This window comes from Felis catus, chromosome X (genome assembly GCF_018350175.1).
Source record: "Felis catus isolate Fca126 chromosome X, F.catus_Fca126_mat1.0, whole genome shotgun sequence".
NCBI lineage: Eukaryota > Metazoa > Chordata > Mammalia > Carnivora > Felidae > Felis > Felis catus.
Genome location: NC_058386.1, coordinates 58,250,051 through 58,276,167, shown reverse-complemented (window position 1 = coordinate 58,276,167; position 26,117 = coordinate 58,250,051). Strand labels below are relative to the sequence as shown.

Sequence of the window (26,117 nt, the reverse complement as noted above, 5' to 3'; positions counted from 1 at the left end):
ACTGAGAATTTCAGTTTATAAAGTGCTTCTCATGCATTGTATCACTTACTCCAACAACACTATGAGACAGGTATCGTATTTTATGGAAGAGAAAAACACGTATGGTAAGGTTAAGGTCACAGAGCAACTAAATGGCAGAACCAGAACCCAAAGCCAGATCTTCTGTTTCCAAATCCATGGCTCTTTCCACTATATCGTAGTTCCCTCATTTTATTGTATACATTACAGTTACGTTGTAGAGTAATATCTGAAATCCTACCAAAGTTATGGAAAGCAACCTGTACTGTAGGTTTTTCTGTTACTTCTTTCAGTATGTACAATTTTAAAAAGGTGTGTGTGTGTGCGCGCGCACACACACACACACACACACACGTACACGTAAAAAAATCTATCTCAACCAGACCTATCTCAACTCCTAGGAAATATTTCCAACTGATGAAGTATAAAATTAATACCCAATGGCATCAGATTAAGTTGTTGGTACCAGTCACACTAGTACCGGTAACACCTGCCTGACAGCCACACCAACTCAAACTAGCTTTCCACAATACTGCCCTCATTCCCAGTTAGGGAGGATGCCAAAAGCTAAGGGAAAAAGCATGCTTTCTTCCTTTGCCTTGTTAGCTATGATTATGCCACATTAATACTTACTTTTAGGTCAGGACGCTCCTTCATTTTTTTGGGTTTCTTCTCAGGAGGACCCTTAAGCTTCTCCTTTTCCTGGTTCCGCTTTAGCCGCCTAAGCTGCTCTTGAATCCTCCGCCGTTCCTTTCGCATCTCTTCTCGATGCTGTTCATCAAAAAGGGCAAACTTTCGACTGAATGACAAGGAGGGAAACAGAACAGGACCATAAGCAAACAAGCCAAGAAGACTGTCCTGACAGCTAAACATCTCACAACTAAAGTCATCCATCCACACAGAAATAAAAGGGGCTTCCTGGCACTCCCACCTCCCCCGCTCATCAGCCTTCCACGTGCCAGGAGACACCTCTCTCAGAATGAGACATCCTGAGTAATCCTGGAGAGTTCTGCCAACCGACCACAATGCAAAGGACCCAGGTGGAACTGAAGATTCCTTTATTTGGTAGCAAGTCTGAAATTCTCCCTGTGGTTTGGCTCTGTTCAAACTCAAAGGCACCCAGTCAACACAGACAGCCAAGGACAACTGTACAGAAAATCCTGTCATTAAAACTCAAGCACCTACCTCATCCCCCTTTCCCACCTCTTTTTAATCATCCTCCTTATAATACTGGAAAGTGGTGAGTCAAACTCACATGAATTCCTCATCTTTTGTGGTCCGTATGCGTACATAGGCATCAATGACAGCTGGCTTTCGAACTGTCTCACAGCGAACATACTCTTTCCCCTCTTCATCTCGAAATGTGCGATAAATCTTGAGACAACGCCCAGTGGCAGAAGAGTTAAGACTAGTCACAGAAGCTGTGTCATCATCTCTGTGATTGTTTCCTGATGCTGCTGAACCTGCTGCTGCAAGGCAGAAAAAGATTTCCACACATTCCCCCTACCACCCAAACAGTCCTTTTCCTGGAGTTGAGTGGAAACCTCGAAGCTCAACATGTCACAAAAGTATGGTTCTACAGAAAGCATCAACGTCACCACCAGCCCGAAGTATACTGATTTGTCCTTTCCTGACTTCATTTTACCACTGCCAACGTTCCCATTTTTTATTAAGTACAAAAAGTTCTGAAAGGACCTCAAAGAACTATATGTTTGTTTTAGGGGACAAAAGAACAGTAGCTGTATTCGAAGTCCTCTAAATAGCAAAAGAAAGTCTAAGTAACAAGTAGCTGATATTCACGTCAAAGAAAAGCACTCAATGGGGCGCCTGGGTGGCCCAGTAGGTTAAGTGTCCGGCTTGGGGTCAGGTCATGATCTTGCAGTTCGTGGGTTCGAGCCCTACGTCCGGCTCTGTGCTCAGAGCCTGGAGCCAGCTTCAGATTCTGTGTCTCCCTCTCTCTGCCCCTCCCCTGCTCACACCCTGTCTCTCTCTCTCTCTCCAAAATAAACATTAAAAATAAATAATTAAATTTAAAAAAGCACCCAAGCACCAAGGGGGCAAAACTGTCCCAGAGAAACAAGTCCAGAGTCTCAAGGCCTAGAGTGTGCTTCTCAAACTTTAATGTGAATGAATAGGAATCGCCTGAGAATTCTCATTAAAATAGATTCAAATTCAGTAGGGTTTGGGGTGAGGCCTAAGATTCTGCATTTCTAACAAGCTCCCATGTGATGCAGATACTGCTGGTCCAGGACCACACTGATGGAAAGGCTTTATCACATCTTTACAAAGTAGTATGAACACAAAATTACATAAAGCTTTTACAGAGAGGAGTAAACAAAGGAAACACTACTAGGAGTGAGAACAGTCATTCAAATCTTCATCTGGAGTCTTTATCCCCTCTCTCACAGTATCTACATCCAAATTTTAAATTGCCTGCTTGACACCTATACTGGGAAAAGTCATGGGCATCTCAAACTCCATACGTTACTTCTTCCCTTCTCACACCTGGTTCTTTCTCTGAAATTTACTACTTTAATCAATGGGACCACCATCTTCCTAGCAGGCCCAGAATGAAATCTTAGGGTCACCTTGATTTTTCTCTTTTCATTCCCAATATCCTTATCCCAAACCAGTTCAGGCCTTAATCATCCCCACCCTCAACTTCTGCAATTTTTGGTTGACTTTTAACTCTTTTTAGGGTCTAAGACCCCTTTGAAAATCTTCTGAAAGCCATGGATCTTCTCCTCAGAAAAGGCACACTTGTACAGAATTTTACATGTGATTTCAGAGGGTTCAAGGGCAACTCCCCAAATCCATCCACAAATTCTGTATTACAAACTCTTCCTCTCGAGGAGGAATGCCCAGAATGCTCACGTGATGTACAGCACTGCTAGCCCTGGCTTGGACAGGCCTGATACACACAAGAGGCAGGTAGTGGACTGACCAGAGGCAGGTAGTAGACTGGCAGCATGTCTTCCATCTGTGCCCCACAGACAGACCTACAGTCCAGCTTGCAATAATCGCTCTACCTCATCTACAGGCCTTTCTACACTCATCCCCTATTTCTTCTGCCTCCAGCTTTGCCTCAGTTATTAGTCTGCAGTTAGTTACACTTTTTCGATCCTTCTCTTTCTTGCCTGTGAAGCCACTACCCTCACCCAGTAGCATCCGCTGCAGTTCCTTCCGCTCCTGCTCCTCCCGTTCACGTGACAGCTGAGAGCTGGTTTTCTTATTCTGCAACATGTTCTCAATGTTCTTTCCCATTTCTTCGAAGTCACTGTCTTCAGCTGAGCTGCTGTCTGTGTCGGTTGATAATACTTCAGTCGATGACAAAACTCTAAAAAGAGAAAAAACAATGTGAAGCTAAGAGGAGGGAAAATATGAAAGTGTATAAAGGGCTGAAGAAATACGGTTTTAGGCAAGAGGAAGAAATTGGGAAATCAACCTTAAAAAGGAATACCCCAAATCCACTAAGACATGGGGGCCTTAAGAGAAAAGGGTTCCAAAGTTTTCCTAGACGTCTGTCAATAAGGTCAGTTTGAAATATGAAGCAGCACAGCAACTCTTTCAGAATTCTTTGAGAAAAACTGAGAAACATTTTTAATAGTGCAATACCATCCTCTCACAAGTAAAGCCTTCAGAAAAAACACTCACTATCCCCTATCACCACTGTAATAACTGCCAGAATAGAAGCCACAGAATAAGCCACAGAAGTTGCCACGGAACCTAGAGCTCATACCTAGCACCTCTTGCCAATTCAAAACCTTTGCCGAGTTGCTCTGAAAGGAGTAGGTGTCCTGGCAGTATTATGAACAAATACCACCCGATATCTCAGATACCTGACCCCCTAGTCACATGATCAGGTAACCTCCTCTTCATTATAATATACTGTCCAACACCCCTCCCATATCCGGCTTGGATTTTCTAAAACAAACACACTTGTTCTGTAGGTCAAAGATGCGCTGACATTCCTCTTTGTAACGCTCTTGATGCTCAGCCACAGAAAACCTTGATCCACGGGCAAATTTACTCATGGGCCCCTCTCCAGAGCGGGCCTGTTCTGTTGACATTGTGCGTACCACATCAATCACTTCCCAACGGGACAACTTTTTAATCTACAAAAGAGGTAGACACACACACATATACATAAATCATCAGATATTTCAAAGAATAAACCAAGGCACACGCTTAGAGAAATAGACTTACATACATGCATACATACATACATACATACATACATACATAAATAAATAAAAATCATCCAGGGGCACCCTAACGGCTCAGTCAGTTAAGTGTCTGACTTTGGCTCAGAGCATGATCTCACTGCTCGTGAGTTTGAGCCCCACCTTGGGCTCCATGCTGACAGCTCGGAGCCTGAAGCCTGCTTCAGATTCTGTCTCCGTCTCTCTGCCCCTCCCCTGCTCGCGCGCTCTCTCTCAAATATAAAAAAAAAAAATTAGGGGCGGCTGGGTGGCTCAGTCGGTTGAGCGTCTGACTTCGGCCCAGGTCATGATCTCACGTCCGTGAGTTCAAGCCCCGCGTCGGGCTCTGTGCTGACAGCTCGGAGCCTGGAGCCTGTTTCAGATTCTGTGTCTCCCTCTCTCTCTGACCCTCCTGCATTCATGCTCTGTCTCTCTCTGTCTCAAAAATAAATAAACGTTAAAAAAAAAAATTAGAAGTTTAAAAATCACCCAAAGCAGGTTAAACAGAAAGCTTTGAGAAAGCTAACTCCTGAAAAAGTATCCAAGATCCAGTATACTACAACCTACACCACAAAATTATCCACATAGTTCCTTACATCTGCCTCCCACCTTTTCCCTCTATACACAAAGCCCCTAGGAAACTCAAAGTTTCCCTCTTCCATACTCACCTCTTCCTCAGGCACGCCAAATTTTCGTAGAAGCTGCTTGGCATTTTTCAGAGAAAGGCGACGGAGATCTGCATCTGTTCCTGTCACTGTCTTCTTCACGGGCTGAGGCTCCTTATCATCCTACCTCAGACATAAAACAAAAAAGGCAAGAATTGTAATAAGCAGAATCCCTTATAACAGGCATCTAAGTCATCCTGTCCATTAGGTGTTTTCCAGATCCTCCACTCCTTAACTTCCATTTCTTCCTCCCTTGATATTTTAGCTTCTAGGACTTCAGAATAGTCTCACCTTCTGCTGTGTTGGTTTGTTTGGAATCTTGACATAGGAGAATCCTTCACCACACCCTGTAGGATCTGCCACCCCAGTCACTTCCAGGAGACACTTGCCCTTCATGGCAGCAATGAAAGCCCTTGTGGTGTTCCAAGGAGCAGTGCGAACCTGAGGTACAGAAAAAGATTCTAAGGGCCGTGGGAAATGTGCTCTATGTCTAGCCATACTTAGAAGGTTGGGGTGCCTGGGGGCTCAGTTGGCTGAGTGTCTGATTCTCGATTTCAGCTCAGGTCATGATCCCAGGGTCATGAGATGAACCTGGGTCATGGGATGGAACCTGGGTCAGGCTCTGCACAGAGCATGGAGCCTGCTTAAGATTCATTCTCTCTCTCTCTCTCTCTCTCGCTCCCTCCCTCTCCCCCCACCCCCTGCCCCTCTGCCCTGCCTGCTCTCTCTCTCTCTAAAAAATAAAAAAAAATTGGGGCGCCTGGGTGGTTCAGTCGATGGAGCATCTGACTTCTGCTCAGGTCATGATCTTATGGTTCGGGAGTTTGAGCCCCATGTTGGGCTCTGTGCTGACAGCATGGTGTGTGCTTCGGATTTTCTCTCTCCCTCTCTCTCCACCCCTCCCCTGCTCGTGTTCTATCAAAATAAATAAATGAACTTTAAAAATTTAAAAAAGGAATTTAAATACAAATCAAGATGTCAGCAGAAGGAAGAATATGTGGAACACTGGGGTACCCTTCAGTCTCATATCCCTTGGGATATACTGAGAGTTCTCAAAGATAGTGTAGCCACCCTCACGATGCTCAAAGAGGTTACACTGATGATGCATTTGATTGCCCCATTGCTCAAATGGCTTCTTTAGAATGACCAACATATTCTATAATTAAATGATAAGCATGCTTTACAAAGCACTGGCCTTAACTCTAGCAGCACCAAACCAAAGTCCATTCTACCTCTGCCACTGGTTTGATCAAAAATGTCTGTCCTCTTCTGAGACCCTGAATAGGATTTACTGACTGCTGCCAAATAAAGACAAGAGGAATGTGCTTGTCCACACAGACCAGTTAAGAGTATATACATGATTAGCTAAAAAGTGGCCAATTCTATTCAAGATTCAATCCTGAAGGTTACTTAACAAAATCTTTAATTTCTGAAATTCTCAGACATCCACTCATTTTTTCACTCCAACCCCAAAAGAACACCACGACTATGTTCCTTCACTCACTCTGACCTCACTACAATCATTCACTGATTTAACAAATATTTTTTGAACATCTACTACATTCCAGGCACTACTTTCTCACGGATCTCCTACTAGTGAGGAAGAGACAAATAACCAACCAAATTCAATACCACACCACCAGTGCACTGACAGAAAAGTAAAAAGTGCTACCTGTACATTAAGAAGGGAAGAGTGATGATCCAATATGAGTAAAGGGTGGGAGTGAGGACAAGAGTCGGGGCAAGCTTCCAAAAGAATACAAACTGCAGGGGCGCCTGGGTGGCTCAGTCGGTTAAGCGACCGACTTCAGCTCAGGTCATGATCTCAAGGTCCGTGAGTTTGTGCCCCACATCGAGCTCTGTGCTGACAGCTCAGAGCCTGGAGCCTGCTTCGGATTCTGTGTCTCCCTCTCTCTCTGCCCCTCCCCTGCTCATGCTCTGTCTCTCTCTGTCTCAAAAATAAATAAAAACATTAAAAAAAAGAATACAAACTGCAAATGAAGGTAAGATAGTAGAGGAGTGTCGAGATCATATTCTAGGTAGAGGGAAGAGCAGTTGCAAAATCCCAGAAGGCAACAGAAAGAAATGTGGGAGACCAAGTGAACTTTAGCATATTTGGAGCTCAGAGTACAAGATGGGCAGTGGCAAGATATGAGAGGAGGTTAGAATTACATACAAGACCCAAATCATGTAGCTCCTTGTAAATAACATAAATAGCTTCTAAAAGAAACAAGGACCCAAAGGAAGTCTGTGGGCAAGAAAGTCATATACACGATCAAAATTTTTAATTTTTTCTTTTATTTTTTTAATGTTTACTTACTTTTGAGAGAGAGTGTGAGAGATAGAGAAAGAGAGAATGGGAGAGGAGTAGAGAGAGAGAGAGAGAGAGAGAGAGAGAGAGAGAGACAGAGACAGAGAGAGATTGATTTTGAAGCAGGCTCCAGGCTCTGAGCTGTCAGCACAGAGCCTGATGTGGGACTCGAACTCATGAACGAGATCATGACCTGAAGTTGGATGCTTAACTGACAGAGCCACCTAGGCACCCCTTAAATTTTTATTTTAAAGTCATTCAACTTAAAAAAAATGGTGCTGGAATAATTAGACATTCATATGCAGGAAAAAAAAACCTTAATCTATACCTTGCATCCTATATAAAAATTAACTCAAAATGGATCCAAATATAAGATCTAAAACAATAAAACTTTTACAAGAAAACACAAAAGAAAATCTTTGCAACCTTGAGTTAGATAAAAATTTCTTAGATACAATATCAAAACCACAAGCAACAGAGAAAACTGACAATTTGGACTTCTGCTCTTCATAAAACACTGTTAGATCAATTAAAAGACAAGCCACAGCCTGGGAGAAAATCTTTGCAAATCACATACCTGATAAAGGAGTCAGACCTAGAATGCATTTGAGAACTCTCAAAACTCAGTAAGAAGAAAATAAGCAACCAATTCAGAATAAAAGCGGACTTAGGCACCTGGGTGGCTCAGTCAGTTAAGCATCCGACTCTTGGTTTTGACGCAGGTCATGATCTCACAGTTCATGAGTTCGAGCCCTACGTCAGGCCCTGTCTGCACTGACAGTGTGGAGCCTACTTTGGATTCTCTCTCTCCCTCTCTCAAAATAAACAAACATTAAAAAAATGTTTTAAGTGGACTAAAGAGATGAACAGGGGCACCTGGGTGGCTCAGTCAGTTAGGTGTCTGACTCCTGACTTTTTTTGGCTCAGGTCACGATCTCACAGTTTGTGGGTCTGAGCCCCGCACTGGACTCTGCACTAGCAGTGCAGAGCCTCCTTTGGATTCTCTCTTCCTCCCTCTCTGCCTCTCCTCTGCTCGTGCGCTCTCTCTCAAAATAAATAAACTTAAAAAAAAAGAGATGAACAGACACTTGAGCAAAGAAGATATCTGGATGGTAAATAAGCACATGAAAAGAAGCTCAACATCCTTAGCCATTAGGGAAATGCAAATGAAAACTGCAATGAGACACCACTTGAAATCTGATGGAGAGCCATGATAATAATTTTTTTTAAAAAAGGAAAAATAACAAGTGTCGATAAGGATGTGGAAAAACTGGAACTATCATACACTGCTAATAAAAATGTAAAAATAATTCAAGTCACTGTGGAAAACAGTCTGGCAGCTCCTCCAAAGGTAAAACACAGAATTACCATATGACCCAGTAATTCTACTTTTAGGTATTAAACCAAGAAAATGTGTCCCTATCAAAATTTATACATAAATATTGATAGCACTTTTATTCATAACAGCCAAAAACAGGGGACAACCAAAATGTCCTCTCATAGGTGATCAGCTAAACTGTGATATTATGGAGCACTACACAGCAATAAAAAAGAACAAATGATCAATAACCTGGATGAATCTCCACATAATTACAGAGGAAAAGAAGACAGACAAGAAAGAATATATACTTTCAACAAATGATACTGGAAACATAATATCCATGTGCAAAATACTGAAGCTGGACCTGTACATTACACCATATACAAAAATTAACTCACAGTGGGTCAAAAACCTAAGTGTGTGAATTAAAAATATAAAACTCTTAAAACATAGAGGAAAAGCTTCGTGACACTAGAATTGGCAATGATTTCTTGGATATGGAGCCAAAAGTATAAGCAATGAAAGAAAAATTAGATAAATTGGACTGTATCAAAATTAAAAACTTCTCTGCATCAAAGGATACAACAGAAAAAAAAAAAAAGGATACAACAGAATGAAAAGGCAACCTACAGGATGGGAGAAAATATTTGCATAGCATGTACCTGATAAGACATTAATATCCAGAATATATAACGAACTCCTGAAACTCAATAAAAAAAAAACTGATTCAAAAAAGGGCAATGAACTTGAATACACATTTCTCAAAAGAAGATCTACAATTGTCTAATAAGCACATGAAAAGATGCTCAACATCACTAATAATTAGGGAAATGAAAATCAAAATCACAATGATATATCACCTCACACCCATTAGCACGGCCACTATCAAAAAAAATAATAAATAACAAGTGTTGGCAAGTGTGGAGAAATTGAAATTCTTATATACCATTGATAGGAACATAAAATGCTGCGGATGCTTTGAAAAAAACAAAGTCTGGAGGTTGCTCAAAAAATTAAAAAATAGAACTACCATGTGTTCCAGTAATCCTCTTCTGGGTATATACACAAAAGAACAGAAAATAGAATCTTGAAGAGATATTTGTACAACCACATTCATAGCAGCACTATTCACAATGGCTAAGAGGTGGAAGCAACCCAAATGTCCATCAATGGTTGCATGCATAAACAAAATGTGGTATATACATATAATAGAATATTATTCAACCTTAAAAATGAAGGAAATTCTGATATATGTCACAAGACGGATGAACCTTGACGATACTATGCTAGATAAAATAAACCAGTCACATAAAAACAAATACTGTATGATTCCACTTAGCTGGAGTACTTAGAGTAGTAAAATTCGTAAGAGACAGAAAGTAGAATGGTGGTTGCAGAGGCTAGGGAGGGAGGAATGGGGACTTGCTGTTTAATGGGTAACAGAGTTTCAGTTTTGTGAGATGAAAAGAGTTCCAGAGACTGGGCATATGACGGCGTGAAATGTACTGAACGTTACTGAATTGTAAACGCTTTAACGTTAAGATAGCAAATTTTATGTTATGTATATTTTACCACAACTAAAAAAATGAAAGAGTACTTATTATACGAGTCCATTTATCTAAAATTCTAGAAAACGTGGGGCGCCTGGGTGGCACAGTCAGTTAAGCTTCTGACTACGGCTCAGGTCATGATTTTGTGGTTTTGTGAGTTTGAGCCCCGCATCAGGCTCTGTGCTGACAGCTCAGAGCCTGGAGCCTGCTTCGGATTCTGTCTCCCTCTCTCTCTCTGCCCCTCCCCGGCTCACGCTCTGTCTCTCTCTCTCAAAAATATATAAACATTAAAAAAATAAACAAATAAAATAAAATTCTAGAAAATATGAACTGATCTATAGTGACAGAAAGCATCAGTGGTTGTCAGGGCACAAGGAGGGTGACGAGAAGGGAGGAGACAGAAGAAAGGAATTTCAAAGGGACGCAAAGAAACTTTTGGGGATGACAGATATATTATCTTGTTATGAGGATTCACAGGTATACACATACATCAAAAGACAAATTGTACGCTAAATATGTGCTGCTTATAGCATGTCAACCTTATCTCAATAAAGCTGTTTTTTAGAAAAGGATAAATGGGGAGTGCCTTGGTGGCTCGGTCAGTTAAGCATCAGACTCCTGATCTCAGGGTTGTGAGTTCAAGCCCCACGTTGGACTCTGCATAGGGTGTGATGCCCAAAGAAAAAAAAAAAAAGAAAAGGACAAACAGGACACACTAATAAAAATCAGTGTAAAGTCTTACCTCATCATCAATCTTCATCTGGAAATCTTCCTCATTTTCTTCTTCTGGAGCAAAAAAGGACTTCTCACCATAGCCAGCATCCTGAAAGAGCACAAATCTACACATGTAAACCAATCAATAAATTAGAAAAGACAGAGTACAAGTTTTACTAAGTACCAAGTATAGAATATATGAAAGTAAGTTTTTGCACAGAGAATAGATTCCGTAAAGTCTTCAACGTATCTATCACCATTCTACATCCTTACTACACTTCAGGGTACTTGCCAGCTGATATATGGATAGGTAAGACCCATAAAAGAAGACAGAGGTGCTCATTACTACAGACTCAGTAACTCAGTGGTCTAGCTGCACTATCCCACCCCAGATCTAGGGGATAAGGACACTGTGCCTTCTCGAAAGCACATGCCTGGCATCATCATCTCAGCCCACCTGGAAGGCCATGGAAAACAACTGAGAAGTCTTCCCTGTTTACATGCCTGTCTTACAAAGAACGAAGCTTAAAGTCACCACCCAAATGGATGCAACAATATGCCCTAAGTCCCTCATTAAGCCTTCCCGCTGATACTCAGCTACACTGTAGTTTTCCTCAGCACCAATGTACACCGAGTTCCTTACACAGTTTGAATTTTCAAATAAATGGTTAATAATCTAGTAACCATCACTTCTAAGTCAGTGGGGATAGGCTTCAGCCTCATCTCTCTGGGAACGATCCATAGGCAGAGGTAGTACCCAAGAGGAAAGTGTTCACCTTCAGCCGCTGCTCTGCCGCTATCATGCTGTAATAAGCACAGCACTGCTCTGGAGACACCATTGCTCTGATCTCCTCTTCAGTTGGTAAACGAAAATCAGATTTCAGCACCCACCAATTTGAGTCCATCCCTAGAAAAAGCAGAGAGAATGAGATGGTGCTGAATTCCTAAGGCCCTTTCCTCAGCAGCAAGAAGGATAACAAACAGGGGTGCCTGGGTGGCTCAGTCGGTTAAGTGTCCGACTTCAGTTCAGGTCATGATCTCATGGTTTGTGAGTTCAAGCCACACGTCGGGCTCTGTGCTTGTAGCTCAGAGCCTGGAGTCTGCTTCAGATTCTGTGTCTCCCTCTCTCTCTGCCCTCCCCCACTCATGCTCTGTCTTTCTCTTAAAAATAAACATTTTCTAAAAATTAAAAAAAAAGAAGGATAACAAACCAAGACCAAACCACGCAATGTCCCATAAGGTCTAGCCATGAACTCCAAAGAACACCCCTGCTGCTAGGTTCCCTCCATCTCATGTAAGACATCCAACACGCAGTGAACTTCTTGGTAGGCCAAATCAAAAAGTAATCAGAGCCTCAAGATTTGCTACTTCCTTCTTTTGATGACTATCAATTTCTAATTCTGGTAGTTATATACTGATCCTTTAACCGTGAGCCTGAATTCTTTTCCTGGAAAGAGGCAAAGAGAACAAATAATTAGGCGCAACTGATGACCTGTGCGTTTGAAGTCAGCGCAGAGCTTTAGCCTCTTCCGGATGCTACTTTCTGAGTGAGAAGGAAAGGCTTTTTTGATATCTTCCATTCGGATCCGCCGTGGCCGATCTTTACTCTTCCAGAAGAGGCGGTAAATAAAAACCTGCCCAAAAAACAAACGTTTTTCATTCGGCAAAGGAAAAATAAAAGTCCTTGCCAGGGCTCCTTCCCCTGCTACGCCCCTATGTGTTTTGATCTTTCCTGATGTGCCCCCAAATCCACATACCCTATTATGTGCACCCGGACCCCCTCCCTATTCTCTCATTCTTACCTGGAGAAAGTCTCGAATATGTGTATTAGCCCTTTTGGAGTTGGGCCCAGGAACTTCAAACAAGGGGCACTGCTGGCCGACCACAAAAATATCCACTAATTCTCGAATATAGTAACCTTGTCTTGTTCGAATGATAAGGAAGTCCGTTTCTGGCATCTTATGAAGATAAATTGGGGCACGAAAAAGATTGTTCTCAAAGGCCTAACAAAAGTAAAAACACAAAAATTATAACAGAGAAGCCCTAGGAAATTCAGTGAACAAATGAGAAAGGAAAATCAAGCTTGTTTGCTCTCCATCCCCATAATGCCATCTAAAATCTCTCCAGTAATATAAACAAACTGTAACATGGAATGTCAAACAGGACTAGAACAGTAACTTTTTACCCACTGGCTGTCTTTAAGAGTCAGTAGTAGGGGCCCTGCCTGGGTGGCTCAGTCAGTTAAGCTTCCAACTTCAGCTCAGGTCACAATCTCATGTTTCGTGAGTTCGAGCCCTGCGTCAGGTTCTGTGCTGATGGCTCAGAGCCTGGAGCCTGCTTTGGATTGTCTCTCTCTCTCTCTCTCTCTCTCTCTGCCCCTCCCCTGCTCGTGCTCTGTTTCTCTTTCTCTCTCTTTCTCTCTCTCTCAGAAATGAATAAACATCAAAAAAAAAAAAAAGAATAGTAGGGAAACTACAGGATTTGGATTCAGATGACACTGGCTCTGCTACTCACTGTATGAGTATCTCTGAGGTTAACTGTCCTTATCTACAAAACAGAGATACTTTAAAATGCCTATAGCTTGTAGGATTGCTGTGATTAAATATGAAAATTACCTTATAAACTAACAAGTATTCTATTACAACCCTAGACCCCAGTATAGCCCGACATAGTGTAAGATCAAAACATTTGTTAAATAAATTAATAAAATGACAAAAACAAAAATAAATGAAGGCATGCTGGAAAGACAGACTAAATACACAGGACAGAAACATTTGAGCTTCTTTAAGTAGCAGCCATATGGGGATCAACTGTCACATGAAGCCTGTGACTCTAAGGAAAGACTTCTCAGAAAATCAGACAGGAGGACAGAGAGACCTTCAATGTATGGATGAGTATAGAAAATTCTAAGTGTGGGAAAAAAAGAAAATTGTAAGTGTGAAATGGAGAGGAAAAACAGCATTACAGAAGATAAAAAGGATCTTCAAGAAACTATAAAAGTAGTCACAGAAGAAAGGGAGGGATTGGTAGAAAATCTCAACAGAATGTGAACAGGGAAAGGAAAGCCAGGAAAAGTATAAAGATAATACTCAAAATCTGGTGGGAAACGGACTATGAATGTCAAGGATAAAGAAAACAATGGGCTCTGCAGATGCTTTAGGAGAATAAGCAATAGTAGTGATAGAATGTAATTAGGATTAGGGGCGCCTGGGTGAGTCAGTCGGTTGAGCGTCTGACTTCAGCTCAGGTCATGATCTCGTGGTTCATGGGTTCGAGCTCCATGTCAGGCTCTATGCTGACAGCTTGGAGCCTGGAGCATGCTTCGGATCTGTGTCTCCCTCTCTCTCTGTCCCTCTCTCGCTCGTGCTCGATCTCGCTCTCTCTCAAAAATAAATAAACGTTAAAAAAAAAATTTTAAGTGCTCAAAAAAAAAAAAAAAGAATGGAACTAGGTATAAGAGGAAGGAAAATGATTAAGACTACCAAGAGAAATTAGGTGGAGGACAAAACACAAGGTAGTGCTAGAGATGTCCTCACATCATTGTGTGTGTGCCTCTGTACTTCCCCTTAACAAAACATGTATAAAGCTAGGTTACCAGAGGGCCTCTCTACACCCATCAGAACAAAGAGGTAGGTAAAAATACTTCCACCGTGGCCAGGGACTATAAATGGCATGGTTCAGGTGTGGTTTAATACTCAAAATGACACCAATAAAAACATACCAAATGTACAGAGACAAATTAAATATTAATTAACTACAGTAAATTATTAATCCCATTTTGACTCCCCTATGCCACCCAGATGTTTCTGGACTTCTTACCAGTGTATATTTTCAAAAAACTATTTCAAATTTAGTTTACAACATTATTAGGAACCAGTTTTAATAGAAAGACCAAAAGAAAATTGGATGATTATAATCATTTGGGATCATACTGATCATCTCCATACTTGATATATAAACAGTACTTCAATCAACTAGAGTTGGTTCTTTCTGGGCTGATTAGCACCTCACCTGTCAAGGTCCTTAGGAAAGAATTCTAACAGGAAAGAATCCCTTACCTGCAGTAATTGGCCAGGATGGAGAGAGCCCAGGAAAGGAGATGTATGGCAGTAAACCGTTTCTCCGTATTTACAATCTGGGGCTCCAGGATCTTTTCCAGGTTTCTATAAGGAACACAGAAGACCCAGCTACTATCACAGAATGTGATCAATAAGCCTACACAAAATATTCCTCGAGCACGGCATTTTACTAATATTACTAGCTACAAAAATGACACCATTTCTTTCTCAAGACATTTACGGTATAAAAAAGACAAAATACACGTTTGCGAATTATTGCTGGATACCTAATTACAGCTATATTGATAACAAAGATTTTCTGAGTAGAGACTCACCCTCTTGTAGTAGTTCTTTATCTTGGTTGCCATGCCAACCTGCATCATCAACGGTCCATTTTCTTCACTGTATTCTGCAAGAATAAGATCTCCATCTTTGCCTGTGAGGTCCTGAGGTGTGCGCATAAAAAACATCTCTCCGCCACCAGAAGCTTGTCTCTCTTGTTCTCTCATCTGCCCAGAACAAAGAGAATACAGTCCAGCTCCCGTCAGCACAATGACTACAAACTGATACTGCTCACTCTAAGACAGTGCCACCAAAAATGATTTTACCTTGCCTTTTATTCCAACTTCACTGCCAAAAGTTTCAAACATCAAGTTGAAACTGTGAACACTTACTATCCCAACACCTAGATACAACTTTACATTTTACCTTATTTGGTCTAAAACTACATCTATAGATTTTGCTGAATCATTTTTGAAAGTCACACTCATTATGACACATCCCCCTTAAGTATTTTCATGTGCATCTCCTAAGAATAAGGACATTCCCCTAAATGAGCACAATAACATTCTATCACATCTGAGGAAATAGTAATTCCCGAATACCATCTAATATCCAGTCCATTCCCCGAATTTGTACTCTAATGTCTTTTATAGCGATTTTTTTTGTAACCAGAGTTCAATCATACCTTAGCCTTCTTTTTGATGTGCTTTAGCAAGGGCTGGACTGAGTGGGGACCTGGCTGAGATAGCGCCCCAAAGGAGTATTTCTTCAGAGGTGGGCGATGGAACTGCCGAAGTTTGATGGGCCCCATGTGGGTAGGAAAGAAGGGCTGTCGTAACTCCACGGCAGGAATTGAGTGCTAAGACAGGAAATACACGGTTCAAATTAAATACTAACTTCAGCCTATGCAAGATTTACCCACATCCTCCATCAAAACAAGGCAGCGGTTCCCATCCATCATAGAAAAAAAATGCTACCTTTACCTGGATAATGTTTCCTCCGAAGGTGCCACGAAGACCCTGTTGCTTGGGGTAGTAATACTCATCATTGGAGAGATTCCATGGATCTTTCACTTCTGGCTGAGACATGTTCTAATGATAGGACATCAAATAAACCTTAGTCAGGCTACCCTTCTCCATTGCATTTCTTTGTTCTTCTAAACATCCCAAGTCCCTTTTCCGTTCACAGACCTGCTGTGGTTCTTCCTTGATGACCCCTGTTTTCCCTAAGAGAATTCGACTCTTCTTCAGAGAGGATTCCTTCTTACTCTCCTTGGAGGGGGAGTTAGAGGTGGCCTCTTCCTTTTCATCAGGAATTTCTAAGGATGAAACAAAAGTCACTCTGGAGATGCTATCCCTGAAGACTCACTTTTTCCTACAGATACCTTTACGCTTCCTACCCAGATCTTTTATCGTATCCCAGACCACTTCTAGGCACTCTAACTGAATTACACTCCAATGTTCCTACCTTAGGAGTTTTCCCTAAGCAAAACAGAAATACTAGGCACTAACAGCCACAACTTTGCTCTCTCAAACTGCTACCTAGAAGCTCCTAGTCTTTTTATTTTTACCTATTTTTTCAAGTAGGTTTCACACCCAATGTGAGACTTGAACTCACGACTCTGAGATCAAGAGTCACATGCTCCAACTGACTGAGCCACCCAGGTACCCCAAGAAGCTGCTAGTCTTGGACCTGCCCAACCTTTCTGATTTCCCCCTGTCCTTTGACATTAGCAGCAAGCTGTCAATTATGGAGAAGGAACACTGGCCCCTACCAATATCATACCCAAAATGAGGTTCTCATCATTGGGATCAAGTGTCAAAACAGGAGGCTCTAACAGCCGGGGCATAGCCTGAGCATCCCAGATGATATGGTCCTCCCAGCGTCCATACACCAGCTCCTCATTGTCAATGGGAAAGATGGAGTACCAAGGCTTGTCATCATCCAGGGTGGCTGCAAAACCTAGTCAAAATAACAGACAAAACATTTATTCCCCTTTCAATCATGATTCCAGCAAAGGGAAGAGGAGCAAATGGTAGTAAAGTTATTCATGTGGCTACTTGAAAAGGAACCTAGTGCACACAGTATATTTCACACTTTTATTTTTTTTTCAACGTTTTTTATTTATTTTTGGGACAGAGAGAAACAGAGCATGAACGGGGGAGGGGCAGAGAGAGAGGGAGACACAGCATCGAAAACAGGCTCCAGGCTCCGAGCCATCAGCCCAGAGCCTGATGCAGGGCTCGAACTCACGGACCGCGAGATCGTGACCTGGCTGAAGTCGGACGCTTAACCGACTGCGCCACCCAGGCGCCCCTATTTCACACTTTTAAAGAAAGCTGCAGACAAAATGTTCATTCCAATATTTTTTAGAAGAATCAAAGTTTAGGGGCACCTGGGTGGCTCAGTCAGTTGAGCCTCCGACTCCAGCTCAGGTCATGATCTCATGTTTCCTCAGTTCAAGCCCTGCATCAGGCTCACTGCTGTCAGCACAGAGCCCGCTTCAGATCCTCTCTCCTCCTCTCTCTCTGCCCCTCCCCCACTCATGCTCTCTCAAAACCGAATAAACATTAAAAAAACAAAGAGTCTCATGCTCTACTGACTGAGCCAACCAGGCACCCTCCACTTCATGTTTTTTGAGTTTCCCATGTTATTAGACATTTTAACGAAGAACTTTGAATGATATACGATATTTGTCAACTGAAAAGCACAGTGTACGACACTGTCTATAGAAATGAGCTCAACTGGGGCACTTGGGTGGCTAGTCAGTTAAGTGTCTGACTTTGGCTCAGCTCAGGTCATGATCTTGCGGTTCGTGAGTTCGAGCTCGGGCTCTCTACTGTCTGCACAGAGCCCACTTCAGATCCTCTGTCTCCCTCTCTCTGCCCCGCAACTCACGCTCTCTCAAAAACAAACATTTTTTAAAAATGAAAGAAATGAGCTCAACTACACATACACACAGAAGACAAAAAAACAAAAACGAAGTACACCAAAGCATTAATAATTGATCATCTCTGGGTAGTAGGATTTATCAGTGATTTTTGACACTGTATTCTATTTTCAAAGTTTTCTATGTTAAGCATGGAATACCTTTTTTTGCATATTTAAGGAGAGAAAAAAAGCAAATTCTAGAATGATAAAGACAAAGACAGAGGGGCTGGCTTTGAAAACAAAAGTATAGAGATAAAGCACTGTTCTAGTTCAGAAAGATCTTTAACTTCAAAGTGGTTTTCCCGTTTTTTTCATGAGAAATCAGAGTCCACCCTAGCTTGTTAATAGTTGTAAAGATTTATTACGGACTAGAATCAGGGCTCAGATTGAAAACATTTCACCGTCCCTTGGCAGCAGAACAGAGCACAGCTGGGCCCACTCAGGACGACCAAGATGAAGGGCAGTGTGCTAGACACAGCTGGCACAGAAACACACCTTGCTGGACATTGTAGGCCATGGCATTCCTAGTCATGCTGGAAGGGAGCCAGCCCGCCAGGCTTGCACGCTGAGGTTTCGTCCCTTTGTGTTTGACATCCTCCCCATCCCAGATGATATCATCCTCCCAATGCAGCTGTGTCACCATCAGGAAGTTTTCATCAGCCAGAAGGTCAGTGCCACCGTTCTCCTCAAGTTTCCTAAAGTCCTACAGAAACAGGGAAGGAACAACAAATCTCTGAACGGTCACCGGTCAAAGTTCTCACTCCAAATCCCCCGTCGGATACATTGAATGTAGTCCTCAAGAGAAAAACCCAATGATAGAGCAACACCGGCTCCTCCTCCTCAACCTAGCCTAGCACCGCACTCACTCCACAAACAGAATCTCTGCGATGGGGCCTAGCTGCCAGGGTGATATGCTGTAACATGCAACAGGCTTCAACACCTCCATCTCCCACCGAAGACACCCTCCCCAACCGAAAAGCAAAGTTAAGTAAAACTGACAGGGCCCTGGGCACATATCCCTTTCTCGGGTACCAGTGTCACTTACCTCAATGATTCTACATTTTATCACAGGTTCATGGTCCATCTTTCTCAGTTTGAAGCCATAATCAAACCCACTGCCATCTTCAGGGACACCCAGCATATCATACCACAGTCGAGCGGGCCCATAACGCCACTCAGCCACTCTTGGTTTGGTATCTGTCACTTTATCTATGTCTCCAGTTGACTGGGAAAACTTGGACTCTACAGGAGCCATCATCGTAATCTGTAACAGAACAGAGTAGGAAGGGAGGAGGATTTCCTGATCCCAGATGTCCTAAGGCTATAGGGAGTCCACAGTCAGGAGGGGAAGTCAGAGGGGCCATAAGGATGATTCTTCAACAGGACTGGATTTAGAATGTGAATAATGGAGCTATATCATGACACCCTCGGCCTATCATTCAAACTTTCCTACCCACCAGTTTGTGTACCACCAGGTGCCTGTCTTTGGTACTTTTCTATTATAACAGGGAAGGGACAGCCACTAAGACTAAACTCATGATTACTCACTCATAATTGGCACAGGACTCTGCTAAGGTGCTATTTCCAATTTAGACATAAGCTAGGGAGAACCCACTGTTCCTCTCTTAGACCTCAATCCCAGGACTCTATTTTGCCTACTTCGTCATCAGAGAGACACTGTTCGGGAGGTGGTGGTGGAGCATAGTCATAGTTCCACAAAGACTTCTGGCTGACTTCTGCCTCTACTGAGCACTCCACCTCCTGGATCTGCTCTTCCTGTAACAGCTCACGGTGCTTTTTCTTCCTCTTTCTCCGAGCACTCCGCCAAACAGATGGGACATTCTTCCCTGGTCCAAAAAGACGTAGGAAGCGTAACACCTAGAACGCAGAACATGCTACTATGTCAAAGACTCCATATCCCATAGGAAAACAGCGGTGTCTGGGTCTGCAAACTCCCCTGAGGGGTCTACTCGGCCGTGGGGGAGGGACCAAGGAGTGCTGAACTCAGGTTTATAACATCTACCAAGAAAGTAAAGAAGTATCCCTTAATAATTTGGACTAGTTCTTTTAAGATGACAAGGACAATTTCTAATGAGAACCATATAAATCACACGTACTATCACGAATGCGTACAACTTTTTTTAAAAAGAACCAATACAACGTCACTGAATAAGGAAACTTAAATCTCATCCATTCGATATTCAACATCTTAACAACAGAACTCAGTATTTTAGAAGAGGTCAATGGTTTGCAACTTGGGCATTCTCCACAGAAAGTACCTTCCCAGGCCGAAATTCCGGGAAAAGTTCTGTGACACTCGGCAACAGCTTGGTGGCATCATGCTGCATAATCCCGGCCAATGGTAGGGTCAGCTTTCCATCCTCACATTCTGCCTGTGTTGCTTCCTGAGGTCCCATCTCAGATTCTGAGTCAGAGGAACTACTGAAGTCCACTTTCTCTGAGGCCAAAGAGGAAGGGGCAATGATGGAGGGCAAGATGATGCCTTCTCCATCCTCAGACACTGCAACAAGGAAGAGAAACCCCTTTGGCATGTAACTGTGAGCATATCTCCTCCGACTCAGCCAGTACCCAGTCTAGGCTCTATGCATGGCTCGGTGGCAGGGGGTATAGTTCCAAGCACCCAGATTACTAGTATGCAACCCAGAAAACTCACTCCACTCAGTATCTCCCACCATCCCCAACTCACCTTGTACCTGGTACCCTAGGGTTGTGACGAGAGAAAACAAACACTATTACTACGTTCACTACTTTCTATACATATATTAGGTTAAAGGAATATGACCAACAGCAAAATTAAATAACACTTTTATACCAATCAGGCCTTGTAATTTGCAGTTCGGGGGCCCATAAGCTGAAAAAATTTTTTAAGCTCACAGGAGAATAATGAAATTATGTAGCATGAAATCAGATCTATGACATAAAGTTAACAGATGTTACTTAGCCTGCAGACTAAAAAGGAAACAGCTAAAACTCTAACAGGAGGAATTTAGGTTAACATAATCCCCAAAATACAGGAGATCAAAAGACACTGCTCTTCCCCAATCTCCTAGCCTAGGACAGGACAGGGTTACTACTGTGGCAGACACAGGAAAGATGAGATGATCACTAAAGCCCTTGCCTTGGAAATCTCTGAATCTGGTAGTTGGCTCTAGATGATTATAAATACACATTCTAGTGTGCCTTCCCGATTTAATCATTTCTTTTAAAGAGAGTCATCTAAACAGGTCGGTTCCAGATACCGGTATACAGATCAGCTGCATCAGAAATTACTTGGAGAAGATTTTGAAATTCCTGGGCTCTATCCTGGATCTTTGAATCAGACTCTGGGATGAGAGTCAGAAATCTGTATTTCTTTAAAGGCTTGGGATGACTGGGATGGGCAGCCAGATTTGAGAACCACTGACCTAAACTACTTTCTCTCCAGTGCCTGTTAAAATACTGTTGCCAAACGTTTCAAAAGTAACACTTTCCTTTACCACTGAAACTGTAGGACTCACTTCCAGAAGCAGTACCCTTTCCTAGCAGCTGCATTTTTACAGCTCCCTATGGGTATGCCAAAAGCCTCGACCTATGAATGCAAGTTGCTCTTTGGACAAAAGAAGACAGTCTCTACTTACCACTGGTAATAGCATCTTGGTCTTTATCCTTCTTCACTGGTCCTGGAGGTGGAGGTGGAGGAGGCATCAACTTGCAGTCAATATCTTCACAATCAGCATCATAGTCGTCTTCATCATAATCTAATAAAACCAAGAAGGTGATCACCTCAACATCCAGAATGTCACACAACAGCCCTGAGTTCCTCCATCACACAAGAATTTAAAGCAGCACGTGAAAACACTATACAGACCCCTTAAGAACACACAGGAGATGTGGCTTCTGCCTTCAGAAAGAGATGTCACGGTATAACATACCCAAATGCTATAACACTATGTCTACCTTATACAGGAATTGAGCTCCCAAGAATGGTTTAAAAACATGTGTTCCTTCTCCTGATCAAATCCTATTTGATTTTTTATTTTCATCCTGCTCCATCTCATAATTCAATTGAACCTTCTTCCTTCTCTGTCAGTTTCCTTTGAGGCTGGACTTTTTCTCTTCTCACTTCCCAAGTCTTTGACACATTTTTTACCTACCTTCTGCAGTTGTGTTATTCTTTTCCCTGCCCTTTAGCCACTGGCATCACTCAGTACTTGATGGTGAAACTCTGCTTTTATTCCTCTACACAAGCTCCGTTCCCTTACTCAAGAATCACCCATATCCAGATTAAACCCAAATCTGTAGCTCTTGCCCTGACTTAACCCCTCTACAATCACACCACCACGTTGTGCTGCCTAAAGAACCTTTCCATTCAGATATTCCACAACTGTATCTGTCATCACATTGAAATATCCTTACCACTTTCCAACTCCCTTTCCTTTCTGTCTACACCACCTCCATCCTCATTTTCCCAGCTTATGATTTTAAGTCTCCTGTCCTCTCCATCAATCTCTTACCCCCCCCCAACACACCTTTTCCAATCAATCATTAACAGTGCTCATTATAGCAACTTCCATTTACTGAGCTCCCATTACGTGCCAGGTATTTGTAGCTATTTTATCTATAATCCTCCCAACGACGTTGGCAAAGTAGGAATTATTCTGAGATAGTGAATTGACTTACTCAGGATCACACAGTTTTAAGTGACAAAGTTAGAATCCAAGGCTGGCTGAACAACAAACAAAGCCTGTACTCTTCCCAATGCACTTCCTCACTTACCCAGTCCTACTCATGTTTTATCAGCAACTCTCTAATTTAATTCTGCCTAGCATTTTCCACAATTGTCACCTTACTCCACACCTTTACATAGGTGTAGAGTAACTTGACATCTAGCCTGCAATAAGTCTCCAAGTTTGTCTGCCCCTTTACCCTTTTTTTTAAAGTTTTCATTTATTTATTTTGAGAGAGACAGAGACAGCATGAATGGGGGAGGGGCAGAGAGAGAGGGAAACAGAGAATCCCAAGCAGACTCCGCACCGGCAGCACTGAGACCTATGAGGGACTCAAACCCACGAACTCACGAGATCATGACCTGAGCCGAAACTGAGACTGGGACACTTAACTAAGCCACCCATGCTCCCACCCCCCTCCCCCAACCCCCGCTTTACCCTTTTTCTAATCAAAACCCCAAAGCCACAGGTATCACCTTCCATCTCCATTTAGGAAGGAAGTGCAATTTACATTTACAGAGCATCTACCATGCCACTGCACTATGTAGGTGCTTTCACACCACATGATAATAAACTTAAATTCCCACAAAAGAGCTATTAATTAATGAGGCAGGTTTTATCATCTTTATTGCAAACAAGAAAACTGAGGGATTATTACAAATCCAAGCCTCAAACACTGAGCAATTTTCCCAGGGTCAAACTAAATATGAAGCTGGGGGTTGAAGCTATCATTCTGATTTCAAACTCCATTTTCTTTCTTTTCAACTTTATTTATTTACTTACTTACTTAGAGAGAGAGAGAGAGAGAACCAGCTGGGGAAGGGGAGAGAGAGAGGGAGACAGAATTCAAAGAGGCTCCAGGCTCTGAGCTGTCAGCAGGGAGCCCAACATGGGGCTCAAACTCACAAACCACGAGATCATGACCTAAGCCAAAGTCAGACGCTTAATCGATTGAGCCACCCAGGCACCCCCATTTTCTTTTTATTATACTACCCTTACTGCACCAATCTATGCTGGTTTATAACCTTTTATGGCATCAAATCCCAAGTGAAGGTGCTGTCAAATTGTTCAATCAATTCTTGCTACCTAGCAGTATGTTTTCCACTCCTTTCAAAGTTTATTTATTTTTACTAATCTCTACACCAATGTGGGGCTCGAACTCACATCAAGAGTCACATTCTCCACGGACTGAGCCAGTCAAGTGGCTCTCCACTCCTTCTAAGAAAACCTGCTAGCCAATTCCCCCCACACTAGTCACTTACTTCTACCTCCTAAACCTTTAGACAAGCCATTTTTCCACACCAAAATGCCCTGCTGCTCCCTCCCCATGAAACCGTCTTTCAAAATTTTGCTCAAAATTCACCTCCACGACATCTCTTCTAATGACCTCCACTGACTTCCAGTTATTCCACAGAAGCATCGTTGTAAATCAGGCCATGTGCAGGGGCCAATGTCAGAGGAGGAGGAAGCTAGGGGCATAGATGAAGGCACCTTCATTGGACAACTTGGAAATGAGCATCCCAGAGTACTAACACTATCAAATGCAGCATCACCCTTTTCCAGGAGGTCAGCTCATAAAACCCAACTAGGAAACCCCCACTCATCATCTTCCTTAACATCCCTACCCAAGACAACAAACCCAAACCTGAAAATTACAATAATCCCTGAAAATCAGAGCTGCTATCTAAGTCAGGGCACTTAGTTATGATATTTGTCTTAGACAATATCAACCTCTCAAAATGAAATACAATATTCCATACAGAAATTGAGCTTGTAGCTGGCTTATGTCTTATTATGAATAATTATGCTTTGTACTTGTTTATTCCATCTTCCTCAAATGATAAGAATATCCCCGATAGTAAGACCTGTATCTTCTATTTTTCTGGGTTACCTCTTGTGTATGTGGTAGTTAATTCTCAAGTTATATAAGCAGTTATATAAGCAGCATTGAAGCCCATTAAATGGTCCTGAAATCTGATTCAAAGAGGTAAACAATGAGCAACTTCACACAATATGTCAGGCAGTGAGAGGTAGTGTAAGGCAGTGGAAACAATGAGTTACACGTGTCAACTACCCTTTAAAAGTTGCAAAAATTAAAAGTAAAAAAAAAAAAGAACCATGATCAGTAGCTCTAGGTCCCAGACCACAGAAGGAAGCTCCTCAAGATCAGAAAACGGATTTTATTATCTTCATACCATACTGTCAGTTTATAGCCCATAACAGGTGCTCGATAAATGTCTAATGACCTGAGTTGAACTCGTCAAGGTCTGCCATTAGCTAACTTACAGAACTTTTACTAAAGTCCCACATCTTATTAAAGTCAAAGCCCAAGTTTTCCTTATCTATGATGAGGTTAAGAATAAATAATCACTAAGACCCCTTTCAGCTTTGATTGATTCTACATGTAGCATTTTACACAAGGGAGAAAAACCTATATTGTGAGCAAGCATTAGGTGCATTCTGTCAGCATACAGGTGGTGAGTGATTAACAGAAGGTGAGCCAATAAATACATGTGCTCATTTATACAGGGCATAGTATATATTAATCCTCCTTGAACCACCAAGTCCCTGAGGGCAAAGACTGTGTTTAAATAGCATCTGAAAACATGGGCGCCTGGGTGGCTCAGTCAGTTGAATGTACGACTCTTGATTTCAGTTCAGGTCCTGATCCCAGGGTCATGGGATCAGGCGGCACGTGGGGCTCCGTGCTGAGCGGGGAGCCTGCTTGGCATTCTCTCTCTCTCTCTAAAATAAATAAAATGAAAAAGCAATTTTTAAAAAATAGCATCCAAAACAGTGTCATGAACTTAAATACCAGATGATAAAGAAAGCATTATCATCCTGACTTGGCGTTCACCAATAATTTGGGAAAACCAGTATGAGGAACAAAAGCCTGAATATGACACTGCCCCAGAACACACACAAAGGACAGCAACTACGTAAAACTGAGCTGACAAAGAGAGAGAAGCAAAGGATGGAGAACAAGAACAATGGCAGAAAGCAAACACAAAAACAAAATGGACTACCCAGCAAGAAAATGACCTGGGATGCTCTACTGAGGACACTGAAGAATCACCTGAGTGGCAAAGAGGCTGCAAACTCCCCATTGTCTGCTGATATCTTCGGCTTTCGTCTTCTGCTACCTCATTGATGTCTGAATAGTCCACAGCATCTTCTGTACTCCTGATCCATCCTATAAATAAAAGCGGGGGGGGGGGGGTGCACGGTATATCTCAACTAAGAGCAAGTAACTCTCACTCCCAATAATTCCCATTGAAAAGTGCATATACAGTAAGTGGCTAGCCGCCTCCTCCACCTTACTCCCCATGACCCAGACT

At 42.3% G+C, this 26,117-nt stretch overlaps 1 protein-coding gene across 12 annotated transcripts in view; it reads right to left on the bottom strand.

Moving 5' to 3' along the window:
- The window catches only part of TAF1 (TATA-box binding protein associated factor 1), an 84,150-nt gene that overhangs the window by 56,687 nt on the left and 1,346 nt on the right, over positions 1–26,117 (bottom strand). For 9 of the 12 annotated variants that reach the window (XM_045051356.1, XM_004000620.6, XM_019823954.3 and 6 more), the window contains exons 3-24: positions 25,856–25,972; positions 21,691–21,810; positions 20,332–20,573; positions 19,712–19,930; positions 19,098–19,316; positions 18,548–18,755; positions 16,907–17,083; positions 16,312–16,439; positions 16,105–16,212; positions 15,807–15,980; positions 15,175–15,348; positions 14,840–14,944; positions 12,584–12,784; positions 12,274–12,415; positions 11,558–11,688; positions 10,810–10,890; positions 5,177–5,326; positions 4,889–5,008; positions 3,958–4,133; positions 3,177–3,355; positions 1,274–1,487; positions 652–817 (exon numbers count right to left, since the gene is read on the bottom strand). In XM_045051356.1, coding sequence (XP_044907291.1) covers positions 652–817; positions 1,274–1,487; positions 3,177–3,355; positions 3,958–4,133; positions 4,889–5,008; positions 5,177–5,326; positions 10,810–10,890; positions 11,558–11,688; positions 12,274–12,415; positions 12,584–12,784; positions 14,840–14,944; positions 15,175–15,348; positions 15,807–15,980; positions 16,105–16,212; positions 16,312–16,439; positions 16,907–17,083; positions 18,548–18,755; positions 19,098–19,316; positions 19,712–19,930; positions 20,332–20,573; positions 21,691–21,810; positions 25,856–25,972 — 3,551 coding nt within the window. The remainder of the gene's footprint in view (positions 1–651; positions 818–1,273; positions 1,488–3,176; positions 3,356–3,957; positions 4,134–4,888; positions 5,009–5,176; positions 5,327–10,809; positions 10,891–11,557; positions 11,689–12,273; positions 12,416–12,583; positions 12,785–14,839; positions 14,945–15,174; positions 15,349–15,806; positions 15,981–16,104; positions 16,213–16,311; positions 16,440–16,906; positions 17,084–18,547; positions 18,756–19,097; positions 19,317–19,711; positions 19,931–20,331; positions 20,574–21,690; positions 21,811–25,855; positions 25,973–26,117) is intronic. The other 3 variants (XM_019823955.3, XM_004000618.6, XM_019823953.3) reach the window with 2 other exon arrangements.